Source organism: Pangasianodon hypophthalmus, chromosome 1, assembly GCF_027358585.1.
Source record: "Pangasianodon hypophthalmus isolate fPanHyp1 chromosome 1, fPanHyp1.pri, whole genome shotgun sequence".
Classification (NCBI taxonomy): Eukaryota; Metazoa; Chordata; class Actinopteri; order Siluriformes; family Pangasiidae; genus Pangasianodon; species Pangasianodon hypophthalmus.
Genome location: NC_069710.1, coordinates 23,223,871 through 23,248,485, shown reverse-complemented (window position 1 = coordinate 23,248,485; position 24,615 = coordinate 23,223,871). Strand labels below are relative to the sequence as shown.

At 38.6% G+C, this 24,615-nt stretch overlaps 1 protein-coding gene across 1 annotated transcript; it reads left to right on the top strand.

Annotated features, from left to right (window-relative positions):
* Positions 1-652: 652 nt before the first annotated feature.
* On the top strand, positions 653-10,907 carry pitpnc1b (phosphatidylinositol transfer protein cytoplasmic 1b). Its single transcript, XM_026940028.3, has 10 exons — positions 653-1,145; positions 2,413-2,561; positions 4,013-4,101; positions 4,914-4,921; positions 5,074-5,145; positions 6,462-6,554; positions 7,609-7,764; positions 7,862-7,925; positions 8,351-8,437; positions 9,286-10,907. The coding sequence occupies exons 1-10, from the start codon at positions 1,098-1,100 to the stop codon at positions 9,447-9,449; spliced, it is 930 nt and encodes a 309-aa protein (XP_026795829.1). The 5' UTR covers positions 653-1,097; the 3' UTR covers positions 9,450-10,907.
* Positions 10,908-24,615: the final 13,708 nt, after the last annotated feature.

Sequence of the window (24,615 nt, the reverse complement as noted above, 5' to 3'; positions counted from 1 at the left end):
AGGTCTGTATGCTCTTTGCCGAAACTGTTACTTGTCCATGTGACATAAAAAAAAAAACTATGATGCATCCCCAGCATCTTGCTGTAAATCTCAAAGATAGATGGAATTAGAATAGTGATAATAATCACATAATACAAGGGGTTGCAGTTTATAAGGGGGTTACTAGCATCGACCCAGGGGGCTGAACATTTCCCTAAACCCCATTTGAGTGTGGGTATCTGCATTATGCAGCAGATACTTTCCCCATTTTTTGCACCTGAAGTAGTGCCCTGGACTTAGTAACATTCTGCTGCTGCTGGATAAGTTCATTCACATAAGTGCTGGTAAGGAGTAGACATAAATTTGCTCTATTTATTTGGTAAGTTCAGCATAGAAACTTAGATTTAGAGACCAGAACTTATTCTTACATCTTTTAACTCTTTTTGAGTGATCTCAGTAAGTAATAGAAATCTAGGCTGACAAAGAGAAATACCCGAGAGAAGCTGTGGAGTGTGTTTGTGTGTGCCTGAGATTAGAATGAGTCAGAGGGTTAATATGAAAATGCTGTGCCTCAGGTGAGAGAGTAACTAAAAGAGGAGGTGGAGGAAAGGGGGAAGGGTGTAGAGGGGGAGGAAGGGGAGGCTCAGAAGTAGAATAAGTAGAGAAGAAAGGAATTCGGAGTGCGCTGAAAGCAGTGTGGAGCCAATGGGTGGAGCAAAGAACAGAACAAGGTTGTAAATCAAAACACGATCCTGCAGGTAGATGTGGCAGAAGAGGGAAACTAAAAGAGAGCATGTGAAAAGGAGAACAGGGGAGATAAGGATAAGGTGAAAGGGGTTAAGTTACAGTCTTATGAAGTTAAAGTAGTGTCTGCTGAATGAGAAGCACAGAAGAAGGAAGTACAGAGCTGTTGGCTGAGGGAGTGGGAGGATTAATGTGAGAAACTGGATGAAGTGACAAAGTGAAAGAGAGAACTGAGTTGAACAGAAAGCTATAGTACACAGTGAGGTTGTTTGAGATGAAACTTCAAACAAAGGTTTGCAGGTAGAACAGGCTACGGAGACACAGCACAGTACGAGACTGGGATAGACAGCAGCAAAAACCGACATAACGTCACCATGTTGATGAAAGAGTACAGAATATGCATGCCTCTTACTGTGGAGGAGGTAAGTGTGTGTTTTGAGTGTGTCTGTAAATTTATGTGTGTGACTGAGTGCCGTCATTAAAAGTCTCTCTTTGTTTACATCGTAAACTCACAGAAATGTACAAGTTCATGATGTTTTTGTGCTCACTGCTAACTCAGAGTGAACTCAGTGACCTGAGTGAATAGGTTTAGCCTTTGACCATGTGCATGTAATATAATGTAAAACTTTAAACCAGAAAAGTTTTATGTGGAAGAAGAACAGCCCCAGCTTACTTTGATCTGTGTGTATATGTGTGTGCGTGTATGTGTGTGTGCGTGTGTGTGTGTGTGTGTGTGTGTGTGTGTGTGTGTGTGTGTGTGGCTGTTTGCCCGTTCATTAAACAAGTTAAACAGGTTAAAATGTTTAACACTGGAGGCTATAAGCAGAAATCCCACAAAACACAAAAGACACTATGTGATACTATTAGGCTTTTTATAGGAACATCTACCTGGATGAACAAGTCTGCCAGCTTCGTGCTCACACATAAATGCACCTGTGGCATCCAGAGCAGCTCTCAGATATTGTTTGGTTGGTGTTGGTTTCAGAGAATCAGATAAATGCTAAGATAACAAACTCCAATGATGCATTGTTGAAGTCATCACTGAGGATGATAAATGAGTATTTTTAAGAGCAGCATTCAGAACAAATAGTCAAGTGATAAATCAGAGGGCCTGTCCTGTTTCTTTCAGATGAATGTGTAAAGGTTGCAATAAAAATGAAAGTATCAAACTGTGAAACTTAATTCAACATAAACGCATCTGTGGCAGCAATAAAGCACCAAATATGTACAAATGCACAAATGAAAGGAAAAAGAAAGTGTCACCACATCAGGCCAACTGGTTTTAAGGATGTATGCTTAAGAATTAACCCCAGGAATGCAGAAATATCAGGACATTACATGTAACCATATCACCTATGCATTAAAAATAGCTCACATTGACCAAAAAAAAAATAGCTCACATTGACAAATGACCAAAGTTGAAATTATTTGTTTGAGACCAAAAGGGTGTATTATATCTTTCTCTCTGTCTCTTAATTGAATTAAATTCCATTCAAGTTGCTTTATTAGCTTAACAAATAACAGCACATTTGTATTTCCAAGACTTGTTTTATGTAATGTGCAAGTATTGTGTTAGAAAGAAAATACTAATGATAACTAGCACAAAGAAGAAGAAGAAGAAGAAGAAGTAGGCTAGACAGAAAAAGGAAAATGACAAAAATGAAACTATTTTCTCTCTCTGTAATTCAGTATAGAATTGGTCAGCTGTACATGATCAATAAGCACAGCCATGAGCAGAGCGGGGGAGGGGATGGTGTGGAGGTCATCCGGAATGAGCCTGACACACACCCTAAATACGGAACTGGTCAAGTCACTGAAAAACGTATTTACCTCAGCAGGTAAGAAGACACATTCTTCTCAGTAACAGTACTATTATATCTATCTGCCTGATCATTTTTCTAGTTCCTCAAGTAAAAAAATTACTTGACTGAGGAAGTGTCAGTCTAACAGCACTCAGAATTTCCTGGCTAAAGCTCCTTCTTATATCCCTCCCTTCCTTGCCTCAATCAGGTCTGTCAGGTAGCATAAAGACTAAACATGGTGTCTTTTCTTAACATGCTCACAACCCTAATTATTCAGCTTTAAAACATTTAATTGATATGTGATCTGCAGCTGTCTTAAAGCCGAACCTTTGCTCATACTCTCATTTCCTCTCATGCTTAAAGACGGAGGAAGCTGCAGCAGTAGTGTTTGTACTTTTTTGATTTTTTTTGCTTTTTCAAATGTCATTCATCAGTGATGCTTGAGTACAAGTTGAATGAAATTCCATTTTAAATACAACTGTAAACTGTGTTCAGCTCCGTGTAATGAACATCGCTCCGAGTTCCGGCAGTTTTTAAAGTTGTACATATGATGGGTTTTTTTTCAGGCTTCAAATCTAATTGAATCAGTGTTGCATTCTCGCAGGCATTAGCATTTAGATTATGCATGCTGAATCAGGAGTAAGTGAAGAATGAGTGAATAATTGCAGAGCCACATATTTGTGTAGCAAAGTACTTTGGCTTGAATAGTTTGAGAATTTTTCTACTCTGCTCTTATCTGGACTGCTGAAGGTAACAGTAATTCTACACTGAGTGTAACTTACTACTGTTGCACATCAACCACACACACACACACACACACACACATACACACACACACACAAAACACACAAACATAACCTGCATGCACACAATCCTGATGGACTGAGAGTATAAAACATAAATTACTTTACTGGCAGAAGTAGAATACATTTTTTCAAACCATCAGTGTGTTAGAAGCATTATGTTCTTAATTGGCGAATAAATGTTCTTATGTTTATTTTGGTTTTAATGCTGAAATAATTATGATACGGGAACGGCTCAGGCTATAGAAAATGCTGTGGTGATGTGTCCTTTAAGAATCAGAGAGACAGAGAAGGGGAGAGAGGGTGGAAGAGAGAGAAGAACACTTTGGACATGACAGTCTACATGTACTGTATAACTTTTTCCTCATATCTCTTCTTTGTGCCACGCACCCAGCCACACATCTGTCCCTACATCTATCACTCTGTTCCTGCGGTTACAAATCTGTACTGCTGTCATTTATTAGAGTACAGAGGACTCTCTCTCTCTTTCTCTGTCTGGGTGGATTTCTGTGAAAGGTTCATTTTATAGCCTACAAAGTTTTATGTGTCAGAGGTCTGTCAGCAGTTAACAGCCTTAATTTACTTTACTCCACACCACTATGACAACTTGAACAACATGATAATACTGATAAACGTGTCTGATAATAATGACATTCAAGTAACCTTTTTACCACTAAATCCTAGTAAATTGCCCTCCTGGATGAAGAAGTTTGTCCCTATGATCTTCTATGTCACAGAAAAGGCCTGGAATTTCTACCCATACACTATCACAGGTTAGTAACAATAACCCAATACATACAAGTACATATACTGTATATGGGCTAACAGGACTAAGCCCTTCTTCTCATTTAAGAAAAAAATACATAAAAAAATACATCTCAATGTTTTGTATCCACATTATCGTATTTGCTGGTTAACAAACGGCTTATCGTGGACCACCAACAGCTGTGAAAAAAATATACACAATATTATGAAGTACAGGCTGCGGCTGATTACTTCCTTGCTCAGACTGTAGATTCATGCAGCCTATCAGTGAGAACCATTTCACATTTCACGTTTACACAGATTGAAACTGTGGGATAATCCCTCTTCTCCATATCCATAACACATCAGTAGTAAATATTATCCAATCAACATTCAAATTTCATGAAGGGACATGTGACAGAACACAGAGACGTGTGACTTGAATGAAAGAGCGAGTTAATGGCAAACACAGCTTTTCTGCTTGCTGTTCAGAAGAGACAGAGCATGATTTCAAATACTTGCCAAAAGCAATCCTGAATGGTGTTGCCTGTTTGTATTTAAATGAATGTTCCTATGTGTATGTGTAATAGTTTTATGTCTACGATGATACTCAGTGCTATAAGGTTAATGATTTCATAATAGTATTTTATATGTATTTTTATCTGTATGTAATTTTTTATTATACTTTATATAAGCTGCAAGAAATGCGTGAGTCGATAAAACAGAGTGTGCCGATTGTTTCATTATCCTGCACCAGAGAAATCCTTGACCATAATGCTCGCTCTCTTTTTCCCCTCATTCGTTCCTATTCCACCCGCATCTGTTGGCATTTTTGCTGCAGAGTACACAGTAAGTAGCCCCATACACAGACTTTAACACTGATGCAGTCCTGATGCACTCACTGACCATCTGAATATACATGATAACCAGCACCCCCCTGTCTCTTCCTCTCACTTTGCATATATATCTCTCTCTCCTTCTCTTTTTATCTCTCTGCCCAGTGCTCGTTCCTTCCCAAGCTGAGCATCAAAATCGAGACGCACTTTGAGAACAACAATGGGAGCAATGAGAATGTGAGTACAGTGGTGACAATACTCACTTTGTGTGCGTGTGTGTATGCCACTAATCTTTTTAAAGCACAGCTACCTATTCATCTGCACACTGCGCCCTCACTGTCCTTGTAAGAGCCTTTCTGTTTCTGACCTTCATCATGAAGACACTAGAACAAGTGGGATTGGAAAGTATTGAGGTGTTTCAGTTAGAGAGACATTTCCCTTTAAAAGAGAAGGGTTGTTAAGACTATAAGGCAGTCCATGTTTGTGGTAGGTGAGTAAAGCAGGTTTTGATAATGTTGATGTCTGTTTGGATACAGTCAGTGACTGACAAAAAGTTGGCTCAGCCTCAAAGTGCCCTCTCTTATTAAGCCATGCAAATTAGGGCTGTACAAGTCCCAGCCTGCCACCATGCCATCGCTCTAGATCTTCCCACAAATAGACACACCCAGACATTCCCACAGTACACTTGCAAAAATGTTCGAGCGCACAAACACACAAGTTCACAAATGCCTGCAACAGGATAATGGGAAACAACACACATGAAAATGTCAACACAGCCGACAAGAGCAAGAGCAAACATTGAAGCAACACTCCAGAGTGAGAAAGACACAGACCGTGAGACAGTCAGAGAGACAGAGAGAGAGAGAGAGAGAGAGAGAGATTCTAGGCAGAATAAAAAATAAATAAAAAGAGGAGGAGGCAGGTCAGAGTCTTATACACAGGGACTGATATTGCAGTAGTCACTGATGACAGAATCCCACGCTGCTTGTTTTTATCCTGTCCAGCTCTCTTCTCTTTCATCCTGGCTGCTATAAAAGGCACCTGCTGCGCCGCAGAGCCGAGGCCGCTCTGCCTCTGCTCCCTCTGTGGCTTGCTCTCAATTGCGAGGTGAGCAGACTTGGGCAAAGATCCCTTTGCCTGCAGTAGTTTGCATAAATCACTGGCTTTGACTGCAGCAGGCTGTCTTTCGTCATCGTATGTTTTTCACACAGTGTCATGCAAAGGGTGTGTTAGAGAATGTTGCTCCAGTTGATAATCATTCCATTCCAAGTTATTTTGGTGTTGTTCCACATGTTACATATTTTTTCTGTCTTTTTGTTTCATCTAACTAGCAATTTGTCCACGTTTGCTCTTAGCTTTTCAATTTTGGCATGACTCAGTAAAAACAAATGCTTTCCAGGCTTCAGCACATTTGGCTGGTGGGTTTCACTTCACAGACCTCTTGTGAGGATGTTAAATGAGTGTGACTTTCATTCTCACCCCTGCCATGCTGTGCTGTCACTGGGGCCATTTCAAAGATCATGTGACCACTTTCTCTGATGTCACCTGTACAGGTGTTTGAAGACAAACCCACACCTCAAGACAGTGTCTGCTTCTTGGATATATTGAGTGACCCGATTCCTGACAAGTACTACAAAAAAGATGAGGTATACACACACACACACACACACACACACATCTGACTTACTATCCTCATAAGGACCTTCCATTGACATAATTATTAATGCAGCATGCCTACACCTAAATCTAACCTTAACCTTAATCTCAGTAACCAGATGGAAACCTTTTGGCTTTTTATGCTTTTAAATAAAAGCTGCAGTTAAAAAAAAAAAAAAAGCTTTCTTTGTAGGGACCAGCCAAAAGTCCCCACAAGGTAAAAACTGCCACATACAGTATTCCTATCCTTGTGGAGACATTTGGTCCCGACCTAGATATAAAAATGTGCCCCCTACACACACTCACACTCGCAAACACAAACATAGCAGTTCAACCTGCTATAATCTGTTGAGCTGTGAGACAGCACTAAAAGCTAGACACTAAAGTCAATATTAGCCTACACACACACACACACACACACACACACTCTTTCTCTCTCTCTCTTTTATATTACTTTGTGATTTATTTTAATTGAATTTCATAGCACTGTGGCTAAAAATCTACACCTACCCCTAACCCTAACTTATATAGGTATACTATAAACGCATTTTTCTTCATGCTGACCAGTCTAACCAAGGTCAAATTTGTCATGTAATCCTATTATTATAGGTGCATTTGGACTCCATAAGCAGCTAACACACATACACACTATAGAGATTTAGAGGACATTCTCTTCTGGAGTAGTAAATCAGTAAACAGTGTTGTGTTACTGGACCTTCTGGTTTATTGTTGTGCTTAACTGCTGTAAATCTAAGGGACAAAATCATTTGTGAGTTAGGGCATAGTTAGGACACTGCAACAAACCCCATACTAGGAGTGCTCATTCTGCTAATTATTACAGGGAGGCAATGCATCATAGGTGGTCTGCGTAATTACTATGAGGCCATAGGGCATACATACTTATTACAACACTCAAGATTAGAAAAAAAATCTATCTTGCTATCGGAATCTAACAAAGACGCACTAATAGCACAGAAAGTGTTCTCTCTCAGGCATGCACACCTGTATGTGTGTAACATGTATGTGACTGATTAACCCATGCAGGACCTGAGCAGCTGGGTGTCAGACAAGACAGGGCGTGGCCCCCTGGTGGATGGCTGGAGAAATAACACCAAGCCCATCATGTGCTCCTACAAGAGAGTTCAGTGCAGCTTTGAGGTCTACGGGTTCCAGGGCCGGACAGAAGAGTTCATCCACAGGGTGGGAACCTGAGCTAAACTTCCCAGGATTCATTTATGTGGCACTGTTATATCATCAGTGATTACAGTGTGTAACAATGTTGCCTGGTTCCCCTTAGAATATCCGTGACATCTTGCTGGTAGGACACAGACAGGCAGTGGCATGGATAGATGAGTGGCATGGTGAGTATAAAGCTTTATAATGCTTTCTTTATGTTCAGGATGTCCCATTCACACTTTCAATTTATAAAATGTATTACCTAATATCTCCACTTTCACTTCTCCTTGTTACTCTTAGGTCAAAATAACCTAAGCATTACCCGTATCTCAGTAATATAAATATTATCTTTTAAATTGGTTTTTCATTTTCATTTTGAAAAAAAAACTTTTTAGTACTGTACTTTAAGTAAAAATTTACAAAGAGTCATTCTGACCCTTGGGTTAATTACACTGCTTTTCTTGACAAGCCCTCTCAAATATGAGCACTCCAAGTCATTTCAGTGCAGCTTATTCAGGCATTATACATACGCTGCGTACCCTGCATATAAAGTGCTGGTGTGGATTGGTGTGTGCCTGGCTAACATAGCTCTGCATTTGTGTTGTGGCAGGGATGAGCCTGGAGGAAGTGAGGGAGTTCGAGAAGCAGCTGCAGCAGGAGACGAACCAGAAGATGAAGAAGGACATGAGTGACTCAGGTAACATCTCAAAGCAAGAAAAAAAGGATTCAGGAAGGAGGAGTGATTAAGAATGACAGTGATAGAGAAATGAGGAGCATGCCTGAGGATAAGGGAGAATATTTGGAGAAAATAGGTGGAGAGAGGAGCATGTATGAGAAATGGAGGGAAGGGCAGATACTGGAGGACAGTATTAATTTAATTGTTCGTGTAGCAGTGATGATCCTAAAGAGTGTGATGCTGCCACGCTCCTGAACTCACCCTGTCTTAACACAAGCAACGTAAATCATCCACCCATGCTATGCTACACTAATGACACTACTGGCATGCATGAGTCTGTCTCTGTGTGTGTGTGTGTGTGTGTGTGTGTGTGGTGTGTGAATGTATGTGTGTAGGGTCATTCAGAGCCTCCCACTGCCTTCTGTTGGCAAAAGTGCAACAGCGTACAGTGCTAATGATAATTCTGACAGTAATTACAGTCCAGTGGCTGATATCCCCTGACTTTGAGCTCATAATAAAAAACATCATGCTCTCATCCAAGAGCACACAGCACTTAAGGCAGCATGTGCCTCTACTGCCCCTTTAGTCAAAGCAGTGCCATTGCAAAGTTCTCAAAGCACCCTACTGAGAAATTCCCTTCACTCCATATTCACACACACACATTTTACTGTGTGGAACACCGGCACCTGCATTTTTCATCTTTGCATCTTAAAAAAGCAGAATTGCCAAAGCAGACTGTTATTAAAAGGTTAAAGAGAATGTTATGCCTTCGTTTTGTCAGTGCATGTTTGAGTATCTCTATAAAAACCTCTCTTTTCTGTCAATTTTCCTCTACACCCTTGTTCCTCCCTCCTCCACCTCCTTCGCAGGCTCAGTCGCTCCTGTACGTCCCTCCTTCTCCCGCTCTGTCTCAGTCACGGATGCGTTGTCACTGAAGAAGATGGGGGTGAACACTGTGGATATTACAGACTCTTCATCATCATGTTCCTCCACATTCAGGAGCCCTGTGAGATTGAATTCCTCATCAGACTAATGCCACATTCCTGCCTGTTAAATGAAACAACCATCCAAATTCTGTTACTTTTCAAAGCTGTTGAAGATTCCATCAGGATATTCATAATCAGCAATATGTTTTAGAAATACAAGCTATGTACTGATTTTTTTCTTTATTAACTGGTGCCAGTGCACACCCACTAGCTAGTTATCTCCTATTGTATGACACACATTAATCATAGAAGATGAGGGCAAACCTCTTCCTCAAAGACACATGAAGTATCCACATCTGTATGAACTGCTGCTACATGAAACTATATAGGGTGGCAGAATGTGCTTCCTAGCTACATTAGCTATTCTGTATCCATGTCTTAGAGTAGCTGGAGTTGTTCTGATGGACATGGGAGAAAAAAATAACCATCCTTGCTGCCCAACAAGCAAGGGCAATTACACTCTTTAAGATTCCCAGCCAAAACTGGCTATGACATTGTCAAAACCTTAGACAAACAGATGTTCTATACATTAAATCCTGCTAGCGTTCTATCCTGTTTACACACCCTAGCACCTTCCCATTTCCTTCTCCATTGACCTAGATTGACAGTTTGTGTCACACACTTTCTGGCATGCTTCAGTAAAACTGCATGTATGTACACCTAGCTGATCTATCTTACAGCACTGCAGAGATCTAATCAATATCTGCTTTAGATCTGTTTGAAGGTGAGCATCAGTTAGCTTCCTGTACACTTTGCTTTAAGATCAGTGCAAGACTTTTGGAAAGATCATCAACACAGAGAGGGTTTTTTTTCCATACCTGCCATCGGCTGTTACTCAGTTGTTGATAACACCTCCCCTATGTACAAATGCACAATGTAAGTTGTCTATTCTACATGAAAAAAGTTGCATAACAGTACCTGAACTTGTAACCCTTGAATGCACAATACTTTGTCAGTCAGATAGGCGACAATTATATCAAGCACTTTGCAGTGTGAACTAGCACAGTGTGCATCTATTCTGTCCCCCTGAATCGCTGTGTAGGCATATTGCACCATTACTCATATATTGCACACTTCTGTGATGGTAGCCCAGTCTTAGTTGGGTGGGAGATGCTAGGTTAACCTTGACTGCACACCCGAGATTTTGACTTAAGTATGAGCTCCAATATTACAGTGATAGATCAAATGTGTATGCAAGTGAGCTTTGGCCAGCTCTTTCTGCCTGGATAGAATTACACTGGGCCTTGCATGCTGGTCCTGAGATTTGAAACCTACCTGACACTGTTGGCCATTTGACCATTTTTGGTCAAATGGCCAAAAATGACAGAGCCTCTTGCATTAGCCAGTCTGCTGTCCTAATAGTCTCGGTGAATGACTTACAACTAAAATAAACAAATATAAAAGAACTTGATTAGTATAGGTAGATGAGGCAGGTTTACATGTATCTAAATGGGAATTACATGAGAATTTTTTTGTGAATTAAAGACAAAAAAACTCAGGGATAATACTGTTGTGTTTGTCTCTTTCATTTCTCTTTATGCAAGATTATTTTAAACAGGAGTGGAAACATATTGAGAAATTATGCTTAAGTGAAAATATAGTTAATGTGTCAAAATCTTACAAAATCAAAGTGGAAGTATCCTGCCAAACTTCCAGGAGCTAGTCTCCCATCCAGGGTAGCGTTACCGGAATAGGCTTCAGATCCACAGCGACCTTGATTAGGATGAAGTGGTACCTAAAGATGAATGAATGGGTATATAGCTAAAAATTTACTCAAGTTAAAGTAAAATTGTTGCTACATTTAAATGAACTTAAGTATTAAAAACTAAAAAGTAAATGTTTTTAACTGATTAAATTAAACAATGTCATAGTTTCATGTGAAAACTGTTAGAAAGAATTACACTGTTTTGCCTAAAAACATAATTCAATCTCTGTATTTGCTTGTCAGTTACCAATTACTTTAGCTACTGGAATTGATGCTAGTCTAACCTGGAATTTGCAAAGTAAAACAGGATAACTTTGTTCAATTGTTAGTTAAATGTTAAATGCTAGCAAATTGGCGAACTTACCTCAACATGCTTTTTCAAATTAGATGGAGTTCATGGCTTCCAGGGAGGCAAAGAAGACACTTCCTTTAATATGAGGCTTTTCTTGCTCCTACATATTGAAACATTTTACTGAGGTAGGGCCAGGGGTGCTCATCCTTAATTTCAACACTGCAGTCCGGTGGCTTATCCACCTTCAGACACAAACAGATAGCTATAGTGCTAAATACATTGTGTAGCATGAGTAGGTAACCACAGATGACAAATGAAAAAGATTCTTGATAGTTTTTTCTACATTGCTGAACTTGTTTGGATGCTTTAAATTGAAATGGAAATAAAATGCACAGAAGCCCATTCAACTGATATATAGCATACAGTCATTGGCTAAATGAGAGAAGAAGAGACAGAGTACTTTGAAGCTCTAAATAAAAAAACAAAGAGTAAAAAAGTAAACTTTTTTCTTGGAAATGTAAATATTTAAGAGTACAAGTATTCAATAATTATCAAGCAAAGTATAAATACCCCAAAATAATACTTACATAATTAAGTAGAATTACTCGAATATATTCCACCCCTCATTTTATAAATGTACTAGCTTTACCTCTTAGTTAAACCATATAGACACACATCAAAATGACAGAATATGACTGATTTAATGGAAAATGCAATTATCCCATGTTCCCATGTTGACATTTAAAGATATAAGTGCTGTGCGGGAAATCATACACTGAAAAAAATCACATAGTACTGAATAGTATGTTTATCGAAATTAACTATTTTTAAATTTAGTACAGTAATGTGTGTTTTGGGGTGTAAGCTGAGGTTAAGTGAAATGGACAAACTAAGAATGCTGATTTAAGTTGTTTCACCGTTTTCATCTACAGTGAAACCTGCACCTCACATATGATGGAAATGAAACCAAGATCCTCCGTTTGTGGTTAATGTGTGAAGTATTTCAGTAACACACCACAGACAAGTCTATACAGTTCAGCTACAGCTGTCTCTTTTATCTCAAGTTGTTGTTTTTTTCTGCTTCTGTATCTGTATCATCTCATCTCATTTTCGACATCCATTCCATCTCTGCCATCTCTATTTCCTCACAGCAGAATGTACCAAGTGCTGCATGAAATTCATTGAGAGAAGAATAGTCTCTCTACAACATGCTATTTCTGAGAAATGATACCACATACAGACATAAAGTGTGATTTACTAGGTTAGAAAGGAAGGTTTAACTTTATCTACTTTAATAGCTATAGTGTCTGTGTGCTAGTGTGTGCTGATGTTTAAAAATGTATTACGATGTTTGTGCTATGTGCTTCTCTTTATTCTTTCCCTCATTTTCCTTCTTCCGCCAAGGAAGGATGCCCCAGTGCAAAAGCCTTTCACAGCAGGTTTATAAATGAGATTAATTAAAGCAATTCGCGTAAACACAGCAACACTGACTTGCAGTCTTACCACCACACATTCACAGCAATCGCTGGATCACCTGTCTGCCAACTAAATTAAAGTGAAAAAGGCTGTTGGGAAGGAATTAAGTACTTCTGCTATGCCCTTGAGCCAATATTGCCAGAACCCCAAATGACCGAACAACCCTAATGAATTTAATTGTTGTTATTCCTGAATGAAATTGTGTCATTTGTCACTCCAAATGTTCGGCATCACTAGTGGTTTGCTAACAAGCAGGTGGTCTAATTCAGTGCATTTATGTAAGTCTGCAGCATGGTTGGGTTTGCTCTGCTAGCTCAGATATAATCAGTGTTGGAAAGAGTACAAAACATACTGACCTGAGTAAATGTAATGCTACTGTAGTAATAATTCATAAAAGTAAAGGTAAAAGTAGTCATCATGAAAATTACTCAAGTAAGAGTAAATGTCATCTGGTGAAAAACTATCTGAGTAATTACAATGCACTTTTCATATTGTCACATCTGACACAACTAATGATGATTATTAATATTATTAATATAGTCTACATTCTATTATGTTCTTATGTTAAATAACCGAGTGAGCTATGCCACCTCAATTATAAACCATAAACCATAAAGAAAAGTAACTTAAGCTGGCTAGCTAAATGCTGTTGAGTTTCAGTAGCTTGCTAGGTTCATTAGTCAGCTAGCTAGCTCATGTTAATTCATGCATGTAGCTGGTTACATAGATACCTAGCAAAGATATTATCCTGAGTGTTACCTATAGGCTGTAGCACTTTGATATACATATTTAACACAACAGGCAATCATTACCGAACATCAAAGTGACATCTTAAGTTTAATAGAGACTTTTCATACTGCAAACCATCAAATGATCTCACTAGCTAGACTAGCTCACTCAGCTAGCTAATAGCTTACCTGTGCATGTTTCTGCAGGTTAGATGTTGAGATTGTTTTGGTTTTTGTTGAGGTTTTGGCTTGCATAATTTGAAGATCATTATCATGCTGTTTCATTTGAAGCATTTAAAACTGGGCCAGGGATGCTCATCTGTCTCCATTGTGTCAAACATTGCTGCTGCCAACTAAGCATTTGGCCCCTGAAGTGTAGACTTTGAAGGGCAGACTTTATTTTGTTTGGTTCTTCAAATTGAGTTATTTAAATTTTGCACATATTGTCATTTAATTACAATCTTCTGGTGTTATATGCTTTATTTTTTACTCTGTAACAGTGATCAACAATTAAGGTAGTGAAGTTAAATATTTTGAAGAAGAAAAAGGACCATTACAGTCAACTGTGTATTCAAGTACTGTAACGAAAGAGTTTTACTTTCCACCCCAGGATATAATAAACTGTGGTTTACCAACTCCATATTTAAAATGGATTCATCAATATCTATACACTCTCTGAGCACATTATTAGGAACATCTCTGCACCTACTCATTCATGCAATTATCTAATCAGCCAATCATTTAGCAGCAGTGCAATGCATAACATTATGCAGATACAGGCCAGCAGCTTCAGGTAACATGCACATCAGAATGGGGAAAAATTGTGATAAATAATTTTGACCGTGGCATGATTGTTGGTGCTGTTGAGTATTTCTATAACTGCTGATCTCCTGGGATTTTCATGTACAACAGTCTCTAGAGTTTACTCAGAATGGTGCAATAAAGAAAACATCCAGTGAGCAGCAGTTCTGTGGATGGAAATGCCTTGTTGATGAGAGAGGGCAACAGAGGATGACCAGACTGGTTCAATAGAAAGGCTACAGTAACTCAGATAACCAGTCTGTACAATTGTGGTGAGCAGAAAAGCAACTCAGAATGTAGAACACGTTGAACCTTGAGGTGGATGGACTACAACAGCAGAAAACCACATCGGGTCCCACTTCTGCCAGACAAGAACAGAAAGCTGAGGCTGCAGTGGGCACAGGCTCACCAAAACTGGACAGTTGAAGACTGAAAAATGTAGCCTGGTCTGATGAATCTCAATTTCTGCTAAGGTACACAGATGGTAGGGTCAGAATTTGGAGACAACAGCATTAATCCATATACCCAACCTGCCTTGTGTCAAAAGACAACGTGGACCAGAATCTCAAATGAATGTTTCCAACATTTCGTGGAATCCATGCCACAAAGAACTGAGGCTGTAGATAGGTGTGCAGATAGAGAACCATGGATAGGGTCCATATCCATCACAACCCTTACCAGAATAAAATGTGTACTGAGGATGAATGAATGAATTCTAAACCAGTTACTTTTGACTAGCCAATGTGTTTGGGGGTACAGATTTTGACTAGAATTATTCCACTTGACTACTAGATATCTAGATACAGCTGATTGTTGTAGATATTTCTTGGTTCCACCTTTTTTGTTATATTGTAATGAACTGGACTTGGGAGTATGGTGAGAATGTAGGTGCAAGAGATTTATTAACAAATCCAGAACACAGGATGTGGAAAAGGTGAAGAAGGGGTAGTTATAGAGGAGGGGGCCCCTCTGCTGTCATGGAGGTGTGATGTCCTGAAAGGGTGTGATGTGTACTTTATGTTTAAACGTTACCAGCAAGCAAAATGCTTCTAATGTGCCAGTGAATGCATTCTAACTAATTACATATCAGCATGCTGAGTTGCTGCATTGGAATTAGGCTACAAATTGTCAAAATAAACTGTAACACTAAATATTTGATGAACTTACCACTCATAGTGGTACATTATGGACTTCTGTTTAGATTGCAAAAATTTGGCTGTGATAATAATTGTGATTGCATCCATTTACAAAAGTTAATTCATGCACTTTTGCTTATAGTTAAAATGTGTGATTTGGGTGGCCTTAATAATAATCATCAATTAGTCCACAACACATAATTATCGTAAGGATTTGAATTTTGACTATTTGTCAGTTTGAATTGTGATAATGCATAATATAAATTATTTTTCCTACATTTTCTCCCCAGTTTGGTCATCTGTCAATTCCCACCCACCAGCCATTTCTCCCCTATCATACAACAGCTACCAACCAGTAGGGTGAAAGCTAATATACACTTCCTCCGAGACATGTGAAACCAGCCAACTTTACCTTTCCAAACTGCTGCTCATTCTGCGTCACAGGGCAGCGTAACACACACAGAAGATAGCGCTCTCTGCCCTCTTCCACATGAACGCACAGACACCAATGATTGGCTTGTGTCACTCAGATTGAGAAAGAGTAGTCTTAGTTCCTAACCAATTTTGCCCTTGTTCTTGGACTCCAGGCCACGGAAGGCTGTGGCATCACCGGGATTCACAATCTCCCGACAATAGGGGGAATGTTTTTTTGTTGTGCCTCATGGGAGCTATAATATAACTTCTTCTGCTGGTGTTTCTTACAATAACATTACCATAACATAGTCTGATAGACATATATACTGCCAGTCAATACACTGTATATTGTATTTTAACATTTTTGTTTAGATGTCCTCATTTTGAATACTAAAAAATTGAACCAAGTAATATGAATCATTGAAGAATGTATTATTAAATGTTTGATGAATTGAGAAATGTTTGCAGGGAATGATCTAAATAGGCCAAAACCTTTATCACTTTAATTTGGCAAACATAGCAAGACCACATATTTATGTTTTACATTTAATATTAGCACAGTCTATAGGTTTAATGGTGTACCCTGTCTTTTGTAAAGCACTCATTTAGAGTCCCAATAGGATCTGTGAGTGACCAGTAAATAAATTCCACAGTTCCAGGTGCTCAAAAACCTTTGACTGGCATTGCATAATTTACTCACTAACAAATACAATCAATAGTGACAGCCCTAGTTGTGCTACTCAGAGTTCAAATAGTGAATAGCACAGTGGATGGTTAATGACCAGACTCAACAGACTTCTTTCAAGCATATTGTTATTACTACTATAAAGGTCCAGGTGGGCTCATTTGTAGAAGGTCAATTATGAACCAACATAATATTACTGAACTCCACTCTCCAATCTTGCATAAACACACACATTTACACATTTCTACATGTAAGCAAAGCAAGCTCCCTCCCCCCCCCCCCCCCCCCCCCACACACACCAACACTAGTTCACACACTCCTCTGAGAGACAGGATGTTTGGAAGGCATTCATTGAAATTCAGATCCTAAATATGGCAATCAGCGTAACCATAAAGGATCCAAATTTAATTGGCCCACCCAGGGCATTAATTCCACAGTTAGTGCTGCACTGCAGAGCAACATATGCTCCCTAATGAATCCCAATGCTTCCTAATAGGACACATTTTATTGATCCACAAAGCCGGAATTACAGTCTCCTGTAGCTAGACAACAATGCTGCAAAGATGTACATTACAACCTAGATGCCTCCACATGGGCGTGTAGGGTCATGGGTATGGCACGTACCCTCCAAGAGAAGCAACAAACACGCTGCTGTACACACTTACAAAAACACCACAACACACACAGACACACATACAGCATCCCACACGAGGGTCATTATGCATCATTACAGAGACTTCACCCTATGACAAACAGCCAAAAAGCCTCTCCTCCCCACACATGAGAGGAATAGTAATGAGTGCCAGAGAAAAGAAATGTCCAGCCCATGCAATCTTCCCCATGCTACACTGTTCTGTCTGTAAAGACTCAATCATGCATCCCTCTTTTTTCCCCTGCACTTCCGTTACAACATCAGCTAGCTGCTCCTGAATCTTTTTCTCACTTTTTTTTGTCCTGTATTTTATTTCCTTTACTGTTTTCCTTTCATCACCTACACTTATCTCTTGCATTCAGATTCACACCTCCCAGCTCCAGTATTTGCCTTCTGAAGTGCAAAGAGAATTCTTTTTCATCAGATCTGGTTTCATCTCACATCCTTTCTCGTTATATCTCCCTCGGTTTAGATGAATTCACAAATTGGTTTCGCTAGATGAAGATCAGTTTCCTAATCTGCCACAGGCTGTACCTAGTGCTGAACTCTTGAGTTATTATTAGAATGAATTATACTTTCAGGAAAGTAGCCAAATGAGTAACCTATGCAAGTGGCACATGCACACATACTAACAGATGCACATCGTGTTGCACTCCCACATCATACATATTAATGAAGGCCTGCTCTCAGCATTGAGGCACAGAATGACCATGAGTAAACAAGCCTCTGACTCTGTATTAATGCCCTTGTGGTATGATCCACAGCAGAGTTGATTAAAATCTGAGAGAGAGAGAAAGAGAAACAGGTGATGCAGCAAGCTGACCCAAATCAGTTTGACAGTTATTTGCACAACCTTGTTTATTACAGGCTGATTCAAAGAAAGTCATTCTTTTTTAGTCACATGTCAAAGTGTTTTTTTTTTTTATTTGCTCTATCCTAAAGAGGGATAGCATTTTTTTATTGTATAAAATGAGCAAAGTTATTGTTCCCCTGTAACCCAAGCTCAGGAGCTCTAGGACCCTGGAGCTATGAGGCTGCAATACTCACTGCACCACCTTGCCAACCCATTACACAGTTATTCATTTTTAAAGCAAATTATCGATAGCCTCAATGGATCATTCAGTAACTACAATGAAGCTAATATAAAAGTGTGTGTGTGTGTGTGTGTTGGGACGGAGCAGGTACAAAAAGGGGTTTAAAATCATTCAAAGTATATGAATACATATTTTTTCCTTAAACACATGACTTAGTTTCCCTATTCAACCTTGTCTATTTTTTTAGTTAGGACCCACCTCTCTAGCATTCTTGAAACATTCTGCTTTGAACAATTTACCAATACTGATTTTTTTTTTTTTTAATTGCAGTTTCTGTTATATGTGGTAGACAGTGAACAGCTCTTAGTGAACAGCATTCATTAATATTTAACTCAATATGTGTTTATTATACAACAGTTAGTTCTGGTCCACTAATTTGATTGGTCAAGTTGCATTCCAAGAGGGCTTATATTTCCTCTAACCTCACTGGGACGTTTCACTGTGTATCACTCCACTCTTCTGTGTTTGCCACTTCCTAGTTCGAAATGGTTACTCCAGTAGTGTTAACGACATCATTAGTGAACACAACAAGCTATACTTTTCATGAACATAACTTTTGGCTTAAAATATGAAAGCTGATGAAAATGAAAAAGAAGTAGGGACACCAATTTTTGTGGAAGCACCTTTAACAGGAATGTACAAATCAATATGAGCTAGCTAACCTGCTAGCCGATGTGTTATAAAGTGAGTGTGGCTTCTTCAGGATCTATTTCTGCTAGTGAAACAAAAATGAACAGAACATTTGGCCATATTGTGTCCAAAATGTCACTTACTCAATATTAATTTATTTTTTATAGAACTGTTGTATAAAAGCAATATCACACTCGCAATTGTGCAGTTATACTGAATATCGGCTCGTGCCTGCTATGAATCACAGCCATGCTGATATTCAGTATAACCACACTCTTGCTCTTGCAGTATTGCTTAAATATATTAGGCATCTATAGACAAAATATCTGACTATAAGTAGTTCATAGTGATTTGTAACACAGCTTACATTAAACGTGTAAAAAAAAATATACACAAAATCTTTTAAAATATATGTTAAATCTTTTAACGGTTTTACAGTGTTACTGAAGTTTGTTTAATATTATTGAACTGCTGGTTTACTGATTAACCCATGTGCATAAAAATGGTTGAGGGCCATCCATGCATTTAAGGGTTAAACATATTCCTGCGATGATCCTATGTACATTTCAAAAGTTCAGATTCCCAGAAGCACTTATGGGCAGCCCAGAGAGGCTGACCTTCAAAAGATTCCTTTAGCATTTATAAATATTAACGGCCTGTGTCCTCATAGGCCAAATACTGAAGCTCATCTCTATAACATAGCCTGTAAGGTCTTTACTATCAACCTAACATGACTACATACTAGGACAAGGTAATGAGGTCAACGAGGAGGGCAGCACATGTGCTTCATGCTAGCGGAATTGAAGGAGGGTTAAAGTGGAAAGGACTATAGAATGAGAACATTAAATAGAGATGAGCAGAGGAAAGCGACATGCAAGATAGCCTACTAACAGAAAACAAATAGAAAGGGAATGGAGAGAGAGAGAGAGAAAACGGGAGTAATGAAGTGACAGTGTGTCAGAGATACGCTTCTGTAGAGCTTTTGACCTGAATCTGAGATTCTCTTGTTTAATTGAGGCTGTAATTACTCTCTCTCACCATGTCATTCAGATTGCTATCTACATACTGCAAGAGCTTATTATCATTAACTCAAGTGACTTCTCTAAATCTAACCTAAAATTCCCCCTCACTCTGATCCTCTCTGCTCTTCAATACATATCAGTGTTCTTTGTCTGGCCCATCAAAATTGTTAAAGAAGGCCACAGGAAGCATCAGCAAATTAAACTCAAGCCTACTCAAGAGGAAGGGATTGGTCAGAGTGAATCAGTTGGAATGGATTAGGCCAGACGAAAAAAAGAACTGAGCTAGGCAACTGGAACAGAATAAGACCAGAAGTGTGATAATGACCTTGGGTGTTTGCCGCTGTTGACATATGTAGAGTAATGATCGTTATGTAATCATTTTCTCTGGGTCCATTTGGCTCCCACGGTTACACCTGTACAAACAAGCACCCAGCAGAGACAACAGATCCGGCACAATGTGCTTCTGCTCAGCTAACACTCACGTTCCGGTGCAAAGCCTGCATTCATGCATTTTGATTTCACACTTTGACCTCTGTGCTAATGAAGCTCTGCATAAAGAGGGGGAAACACATAGAAACAAGGGAGTAAGGCAGAGGATGGGAACAAGGAAAGGGCAGGGGAGGGGGAAAAAGAATGCCATAGCACTCACAGTTGTGCCATATTGTCCCACAAATATTTAACTGTGTTTAACAATGTTAAACTATCAAAACATTCATTTTTGTGCAGCTATATTGTATTGTTTAGAATCGCTGATTGTTCACTGAAATCCTTCGTTGTTTAGAGATAATAAAACAATTGGGGCATGCTGTGAAAATAATTGATGACAGGGTAATGTGATGAAGCCACAAAGCAAAGTTACTGTTACCACCATGACACTGATTATTTTCCAAGAACTACACTTTATTCCTCTTATACCACAGCTGTTTGCCAACAATTACAAATTTTAGTTAAATGTTTAGATAAGTTACTTCCTGTTATCACTTACATTACAGCAACTATAAACAGTCATTCCATACACCAGCCTCTCTTTTGTTCTCTCTCTTGAAGTTAATAAGACAAAAAAAAAAAAAAAAAAAAAACAGCTTGCCACATTGCCAAGGAACTGGAAAGCACAAAATCCTCCATCCTCTAACTTACAAAGCACTGACAGCCAAGACTCCTTCCATAAATTCTGAATAAATGTCTCCTTGTGGAAAGCTTCATACTGGTTAAATAACCACACAAGTTTTATCCATTTATTATTACTCTTAATCATACAACTCCCTGTGAAAAAGTTGTTACTATAGAAACTATAACTTATTAAACTGAGTGCATCAATATAAACCTGTGATTTGAATTACAGCCAGCACTATTGTCAGAGCTGTTGTTATAGAAAATTAATCAATGCCTTCTGACCAATTCATCAGCGCTGTGGTATATATGTGTTATAACTATCTGTGCTATTTCAGTGAGTTGGGTGTTGCTAGACATTAGAGTGACTGCAGTCTCTATTCTGCATTGCTGGAATTGATGGAAATCTGACAGATGGTGAATGCTATCCAATTAAAATTTACAGTCCACTGTTCATCCGTCGTATTATGAATCACATGGGGTGAATATTTCAAGGATATAAACCACTTTTCATTTTCCTTGAAAAAGAAGACTGATGCATTGATTACATATATTAAAATCATGCTCATTGAGCGACCTTGACGAGTGCCCTTCATATTATCAACACAGAAATCATCAAAATCAATCCTATCACTGCATACACACATTATCTGTTTTACAGGAAGCATTTGCAGATGTTGTATGCAGGTTAGTAGAAGAAATCAAGATTTGATAAAAAATGTATATGATAAAACTTTCCATTACTAGTACTATTTTTACTTCAACTCTCACTGTAATATCCAGGTTTTTAGCACAGTTCAGTTCAGTTCAGTGTCATTATGTCTATTATACAATAGACATTGTCACAGCTTCACAGAATTCCACACATAGACATAGATCTCTAATGAGCAAACCATAGTCTACAATGGCAAGGAAAAACTCCCTGAGACAATATGAAGAAGAAAGCTTGAGATTCTAAAGGGAACTTGTCCTCTTCTGGGTGACACCGGATAGTGGGATTATATATAATTACTTTTCTACAACTGTATACTATAACGTCAAAAAGTACTAAGTGTGTTGAAGGTTTGTTCTGTATGAGCATACTGGGATGGGACAGTTTTTATGATTACAGAAGGTACGAGGCTATAGGATCCAGGTGAGATTAAACATAAACTCTAAAGGCTTCATGGTCAGATACAAGTGTCTCTTGTGTCATTTGAATGAACATTGTGGGAAGGAGACAGTGGAGAAACACACAGACATCACTGATATGTGGGCTGCCTTCAGTGCCTATTCGACCGAATATAACCAGGGCTGTGTAGAAATTAACATCATTCAACTTAATGGAAATATCTAAGCTTGAAGGCTGGCAGCAAAAATTTTTTCACAATTTGGCAACTTTATCTTTCTGTCTCTCTCTGGATATCAAAGTTGATAAGCCTAAGATCTTTTTCATGCCCCAACATTCACACACAGTGTGTGCATTTTTACAGGATCAGCTCGGCTAAGTCTCTGATCATGCAGGAGCAATTAACACACGGCCCCCATCACCTTATACCCCCTGACGCTGTAGCGGAGAAGCAGGCACATGATGTGCTGTGAAAAAAATGAAAGAAGCTGACCTTCTGCCAGCGATCAAAGTAAAAGTGCGTTCCCCAGCAGATCCCCTGCAGTGGGAGGCTAGGAAAGGACACGCCTGCGGGCACACACACTTACACTCACACTCCCTGATACACCTCTCTTACTGCTTTACACATGAAATGTGCCTTTTTGGTATTCATTTCCACGAAGTGGCAAAGTGAAGGTGGAGAGATTTTCATTACACAGAAACTTGTAAGCCATCATTTTCAGTACATTTGTATTGTAGAGCACATGGTCTGCTACCTTGTGATGGAGAAATGCTTGACTTATTTTGATTCCTTTCTTTCTGTTCACTTTAGAAACTCAGAAACTATTTTACCTTTTTTCCTTGCTTCATTTCTATTCCCTATTGAGTATGTCAGCTCCACCAGAGTAAGGGTGTTTAATCTCAAAAGAGCCTGGCGTCTGAGATTATTCATCTTGCTTGGCTTGTGTTTGACAGCCTGGGCTTTCCTTGCATTTGTAATGGGAATTTTGGATAAGATAGTTTTAAGGAATTCTACCAACCTAACCCAAGAACTCTGAAGCTTGAAAAAGTGACCTAATATAATTGTTACTAAAGTTCATATGATTTGGGGAAAATCTGCTTTAATTAAATTGCACAGAACTGTTAAAGTGTGACAATTACTTAAATAGTCATGGTATGTCATCTTTATGGTCTGAGAAATTGCAGGCTCTTTAAAGTCACAAATTCACTTGGTTAAATCACCTGAAACATTGAAAGGATTTTGCATGGATAAAGGCTAAATTGGCATGGGTCATTTTATTACATAACATACACCAGACTGAATGGCACCAAACTGAATGGCACCAAATTGGCAAATTAATTCATACTGTCTGTTGGTACTGTTCCTTAAACAGCAAGTTCCTTAAATGCACACATGGTACTGCGTAAGTATTAGGCACAGTAATTTATTTTTCATATACATAAACCATAAAATTATTCTTCATATGTACACCATGTTACAAACAATTAATATAAGTTGTTCAAGAAAGTAACATATTAAGTGACCCTTTTTCAGTTAAAAAAAATCTTTCAGGCTGTCTGGGACCAGCAGAGACATCAGTGAGCCAGCTAAAGTCTGTAAAGTCTGCAGTAGAACTTTGATAAGGTCTACAAGTTGCATGGAACAACCTACCGATAGTTTTCCTTACCTAAGAGCATTGGTGCAGTTTATTCATTTTATCTTTTTTTTTTATTTAGAAAATTGACATTTCATTATTTTTGAGAGGATACCATATTCAATATACTCTTCCTCATGTAGTACCCATACACAGGACATGCTGAATCAATATCATAATAATATTTAGGCTGAGATCCCATATGAGTGGGATCATTTAATGACCTGAAAGATTTGTGTATGGATTTCAACAATATTGATTTTGTTTGTCATATTTAGTTAAGTGGGATCTAATTAACATTTTAACTTAATTAATCCATGCAGATGGTGGAACCTCTCTATCAAGATGATGGAGACAGATATGAATAATGTATGAATAGCTAAACTGTGGATAATTAGTATTATCAAGTACTTAAGCCCTCACTCTGAATAAATCTTTGAATGTACAAAATATGTGTAAAATTAAGAAGGATTTTATAACAGATATGCATGTTTATCTAAATGCTTGATTTACTTTAATATAAGCTGATAATGATAACTGGATATCCAGACACCAGTGTGATGAAGTACATGTCACTGCTGACTACAGCAAATTTAACACTACGAGAAATGTTCAGCTCAGATAAAGTGATTGCAGGAAATAGTCTGGCCAAAGTAATTAAACTTCGTGGACATGAGGCAAACCGGCGGCAGAACCTCATCCATACTGAAAGAGGGTGTAAAATCT

What these genes read in the sequence shown, in the direction of transcription:
- pitpnc1b (XM_026940028.3), top strand. Translation starts at nt 1,098, where the DNA reads ATGTTGATGAAAGAGTACAGAATATGCATGCCTCTTACTGTGGAGGAG. An exon ending in TGCCTCTTACTGTGGAGGAG is followed by an intron (nt 1,146 to 2,412) that starts GTAAGTGTGTGT and finishes TCTGTAATTCAG; the next exon opens with TATAGAATTGGTCAGCTGTA. An exon ending in ATGGATAGATGAGTGGCATG is followed by an intron (nt 7,926 to 8,350) that starts GTGAGTATAAAG and finishes GTGTTGTGGCAG; the next exon opens with GGATGAGCCTGGAGGAAGTG.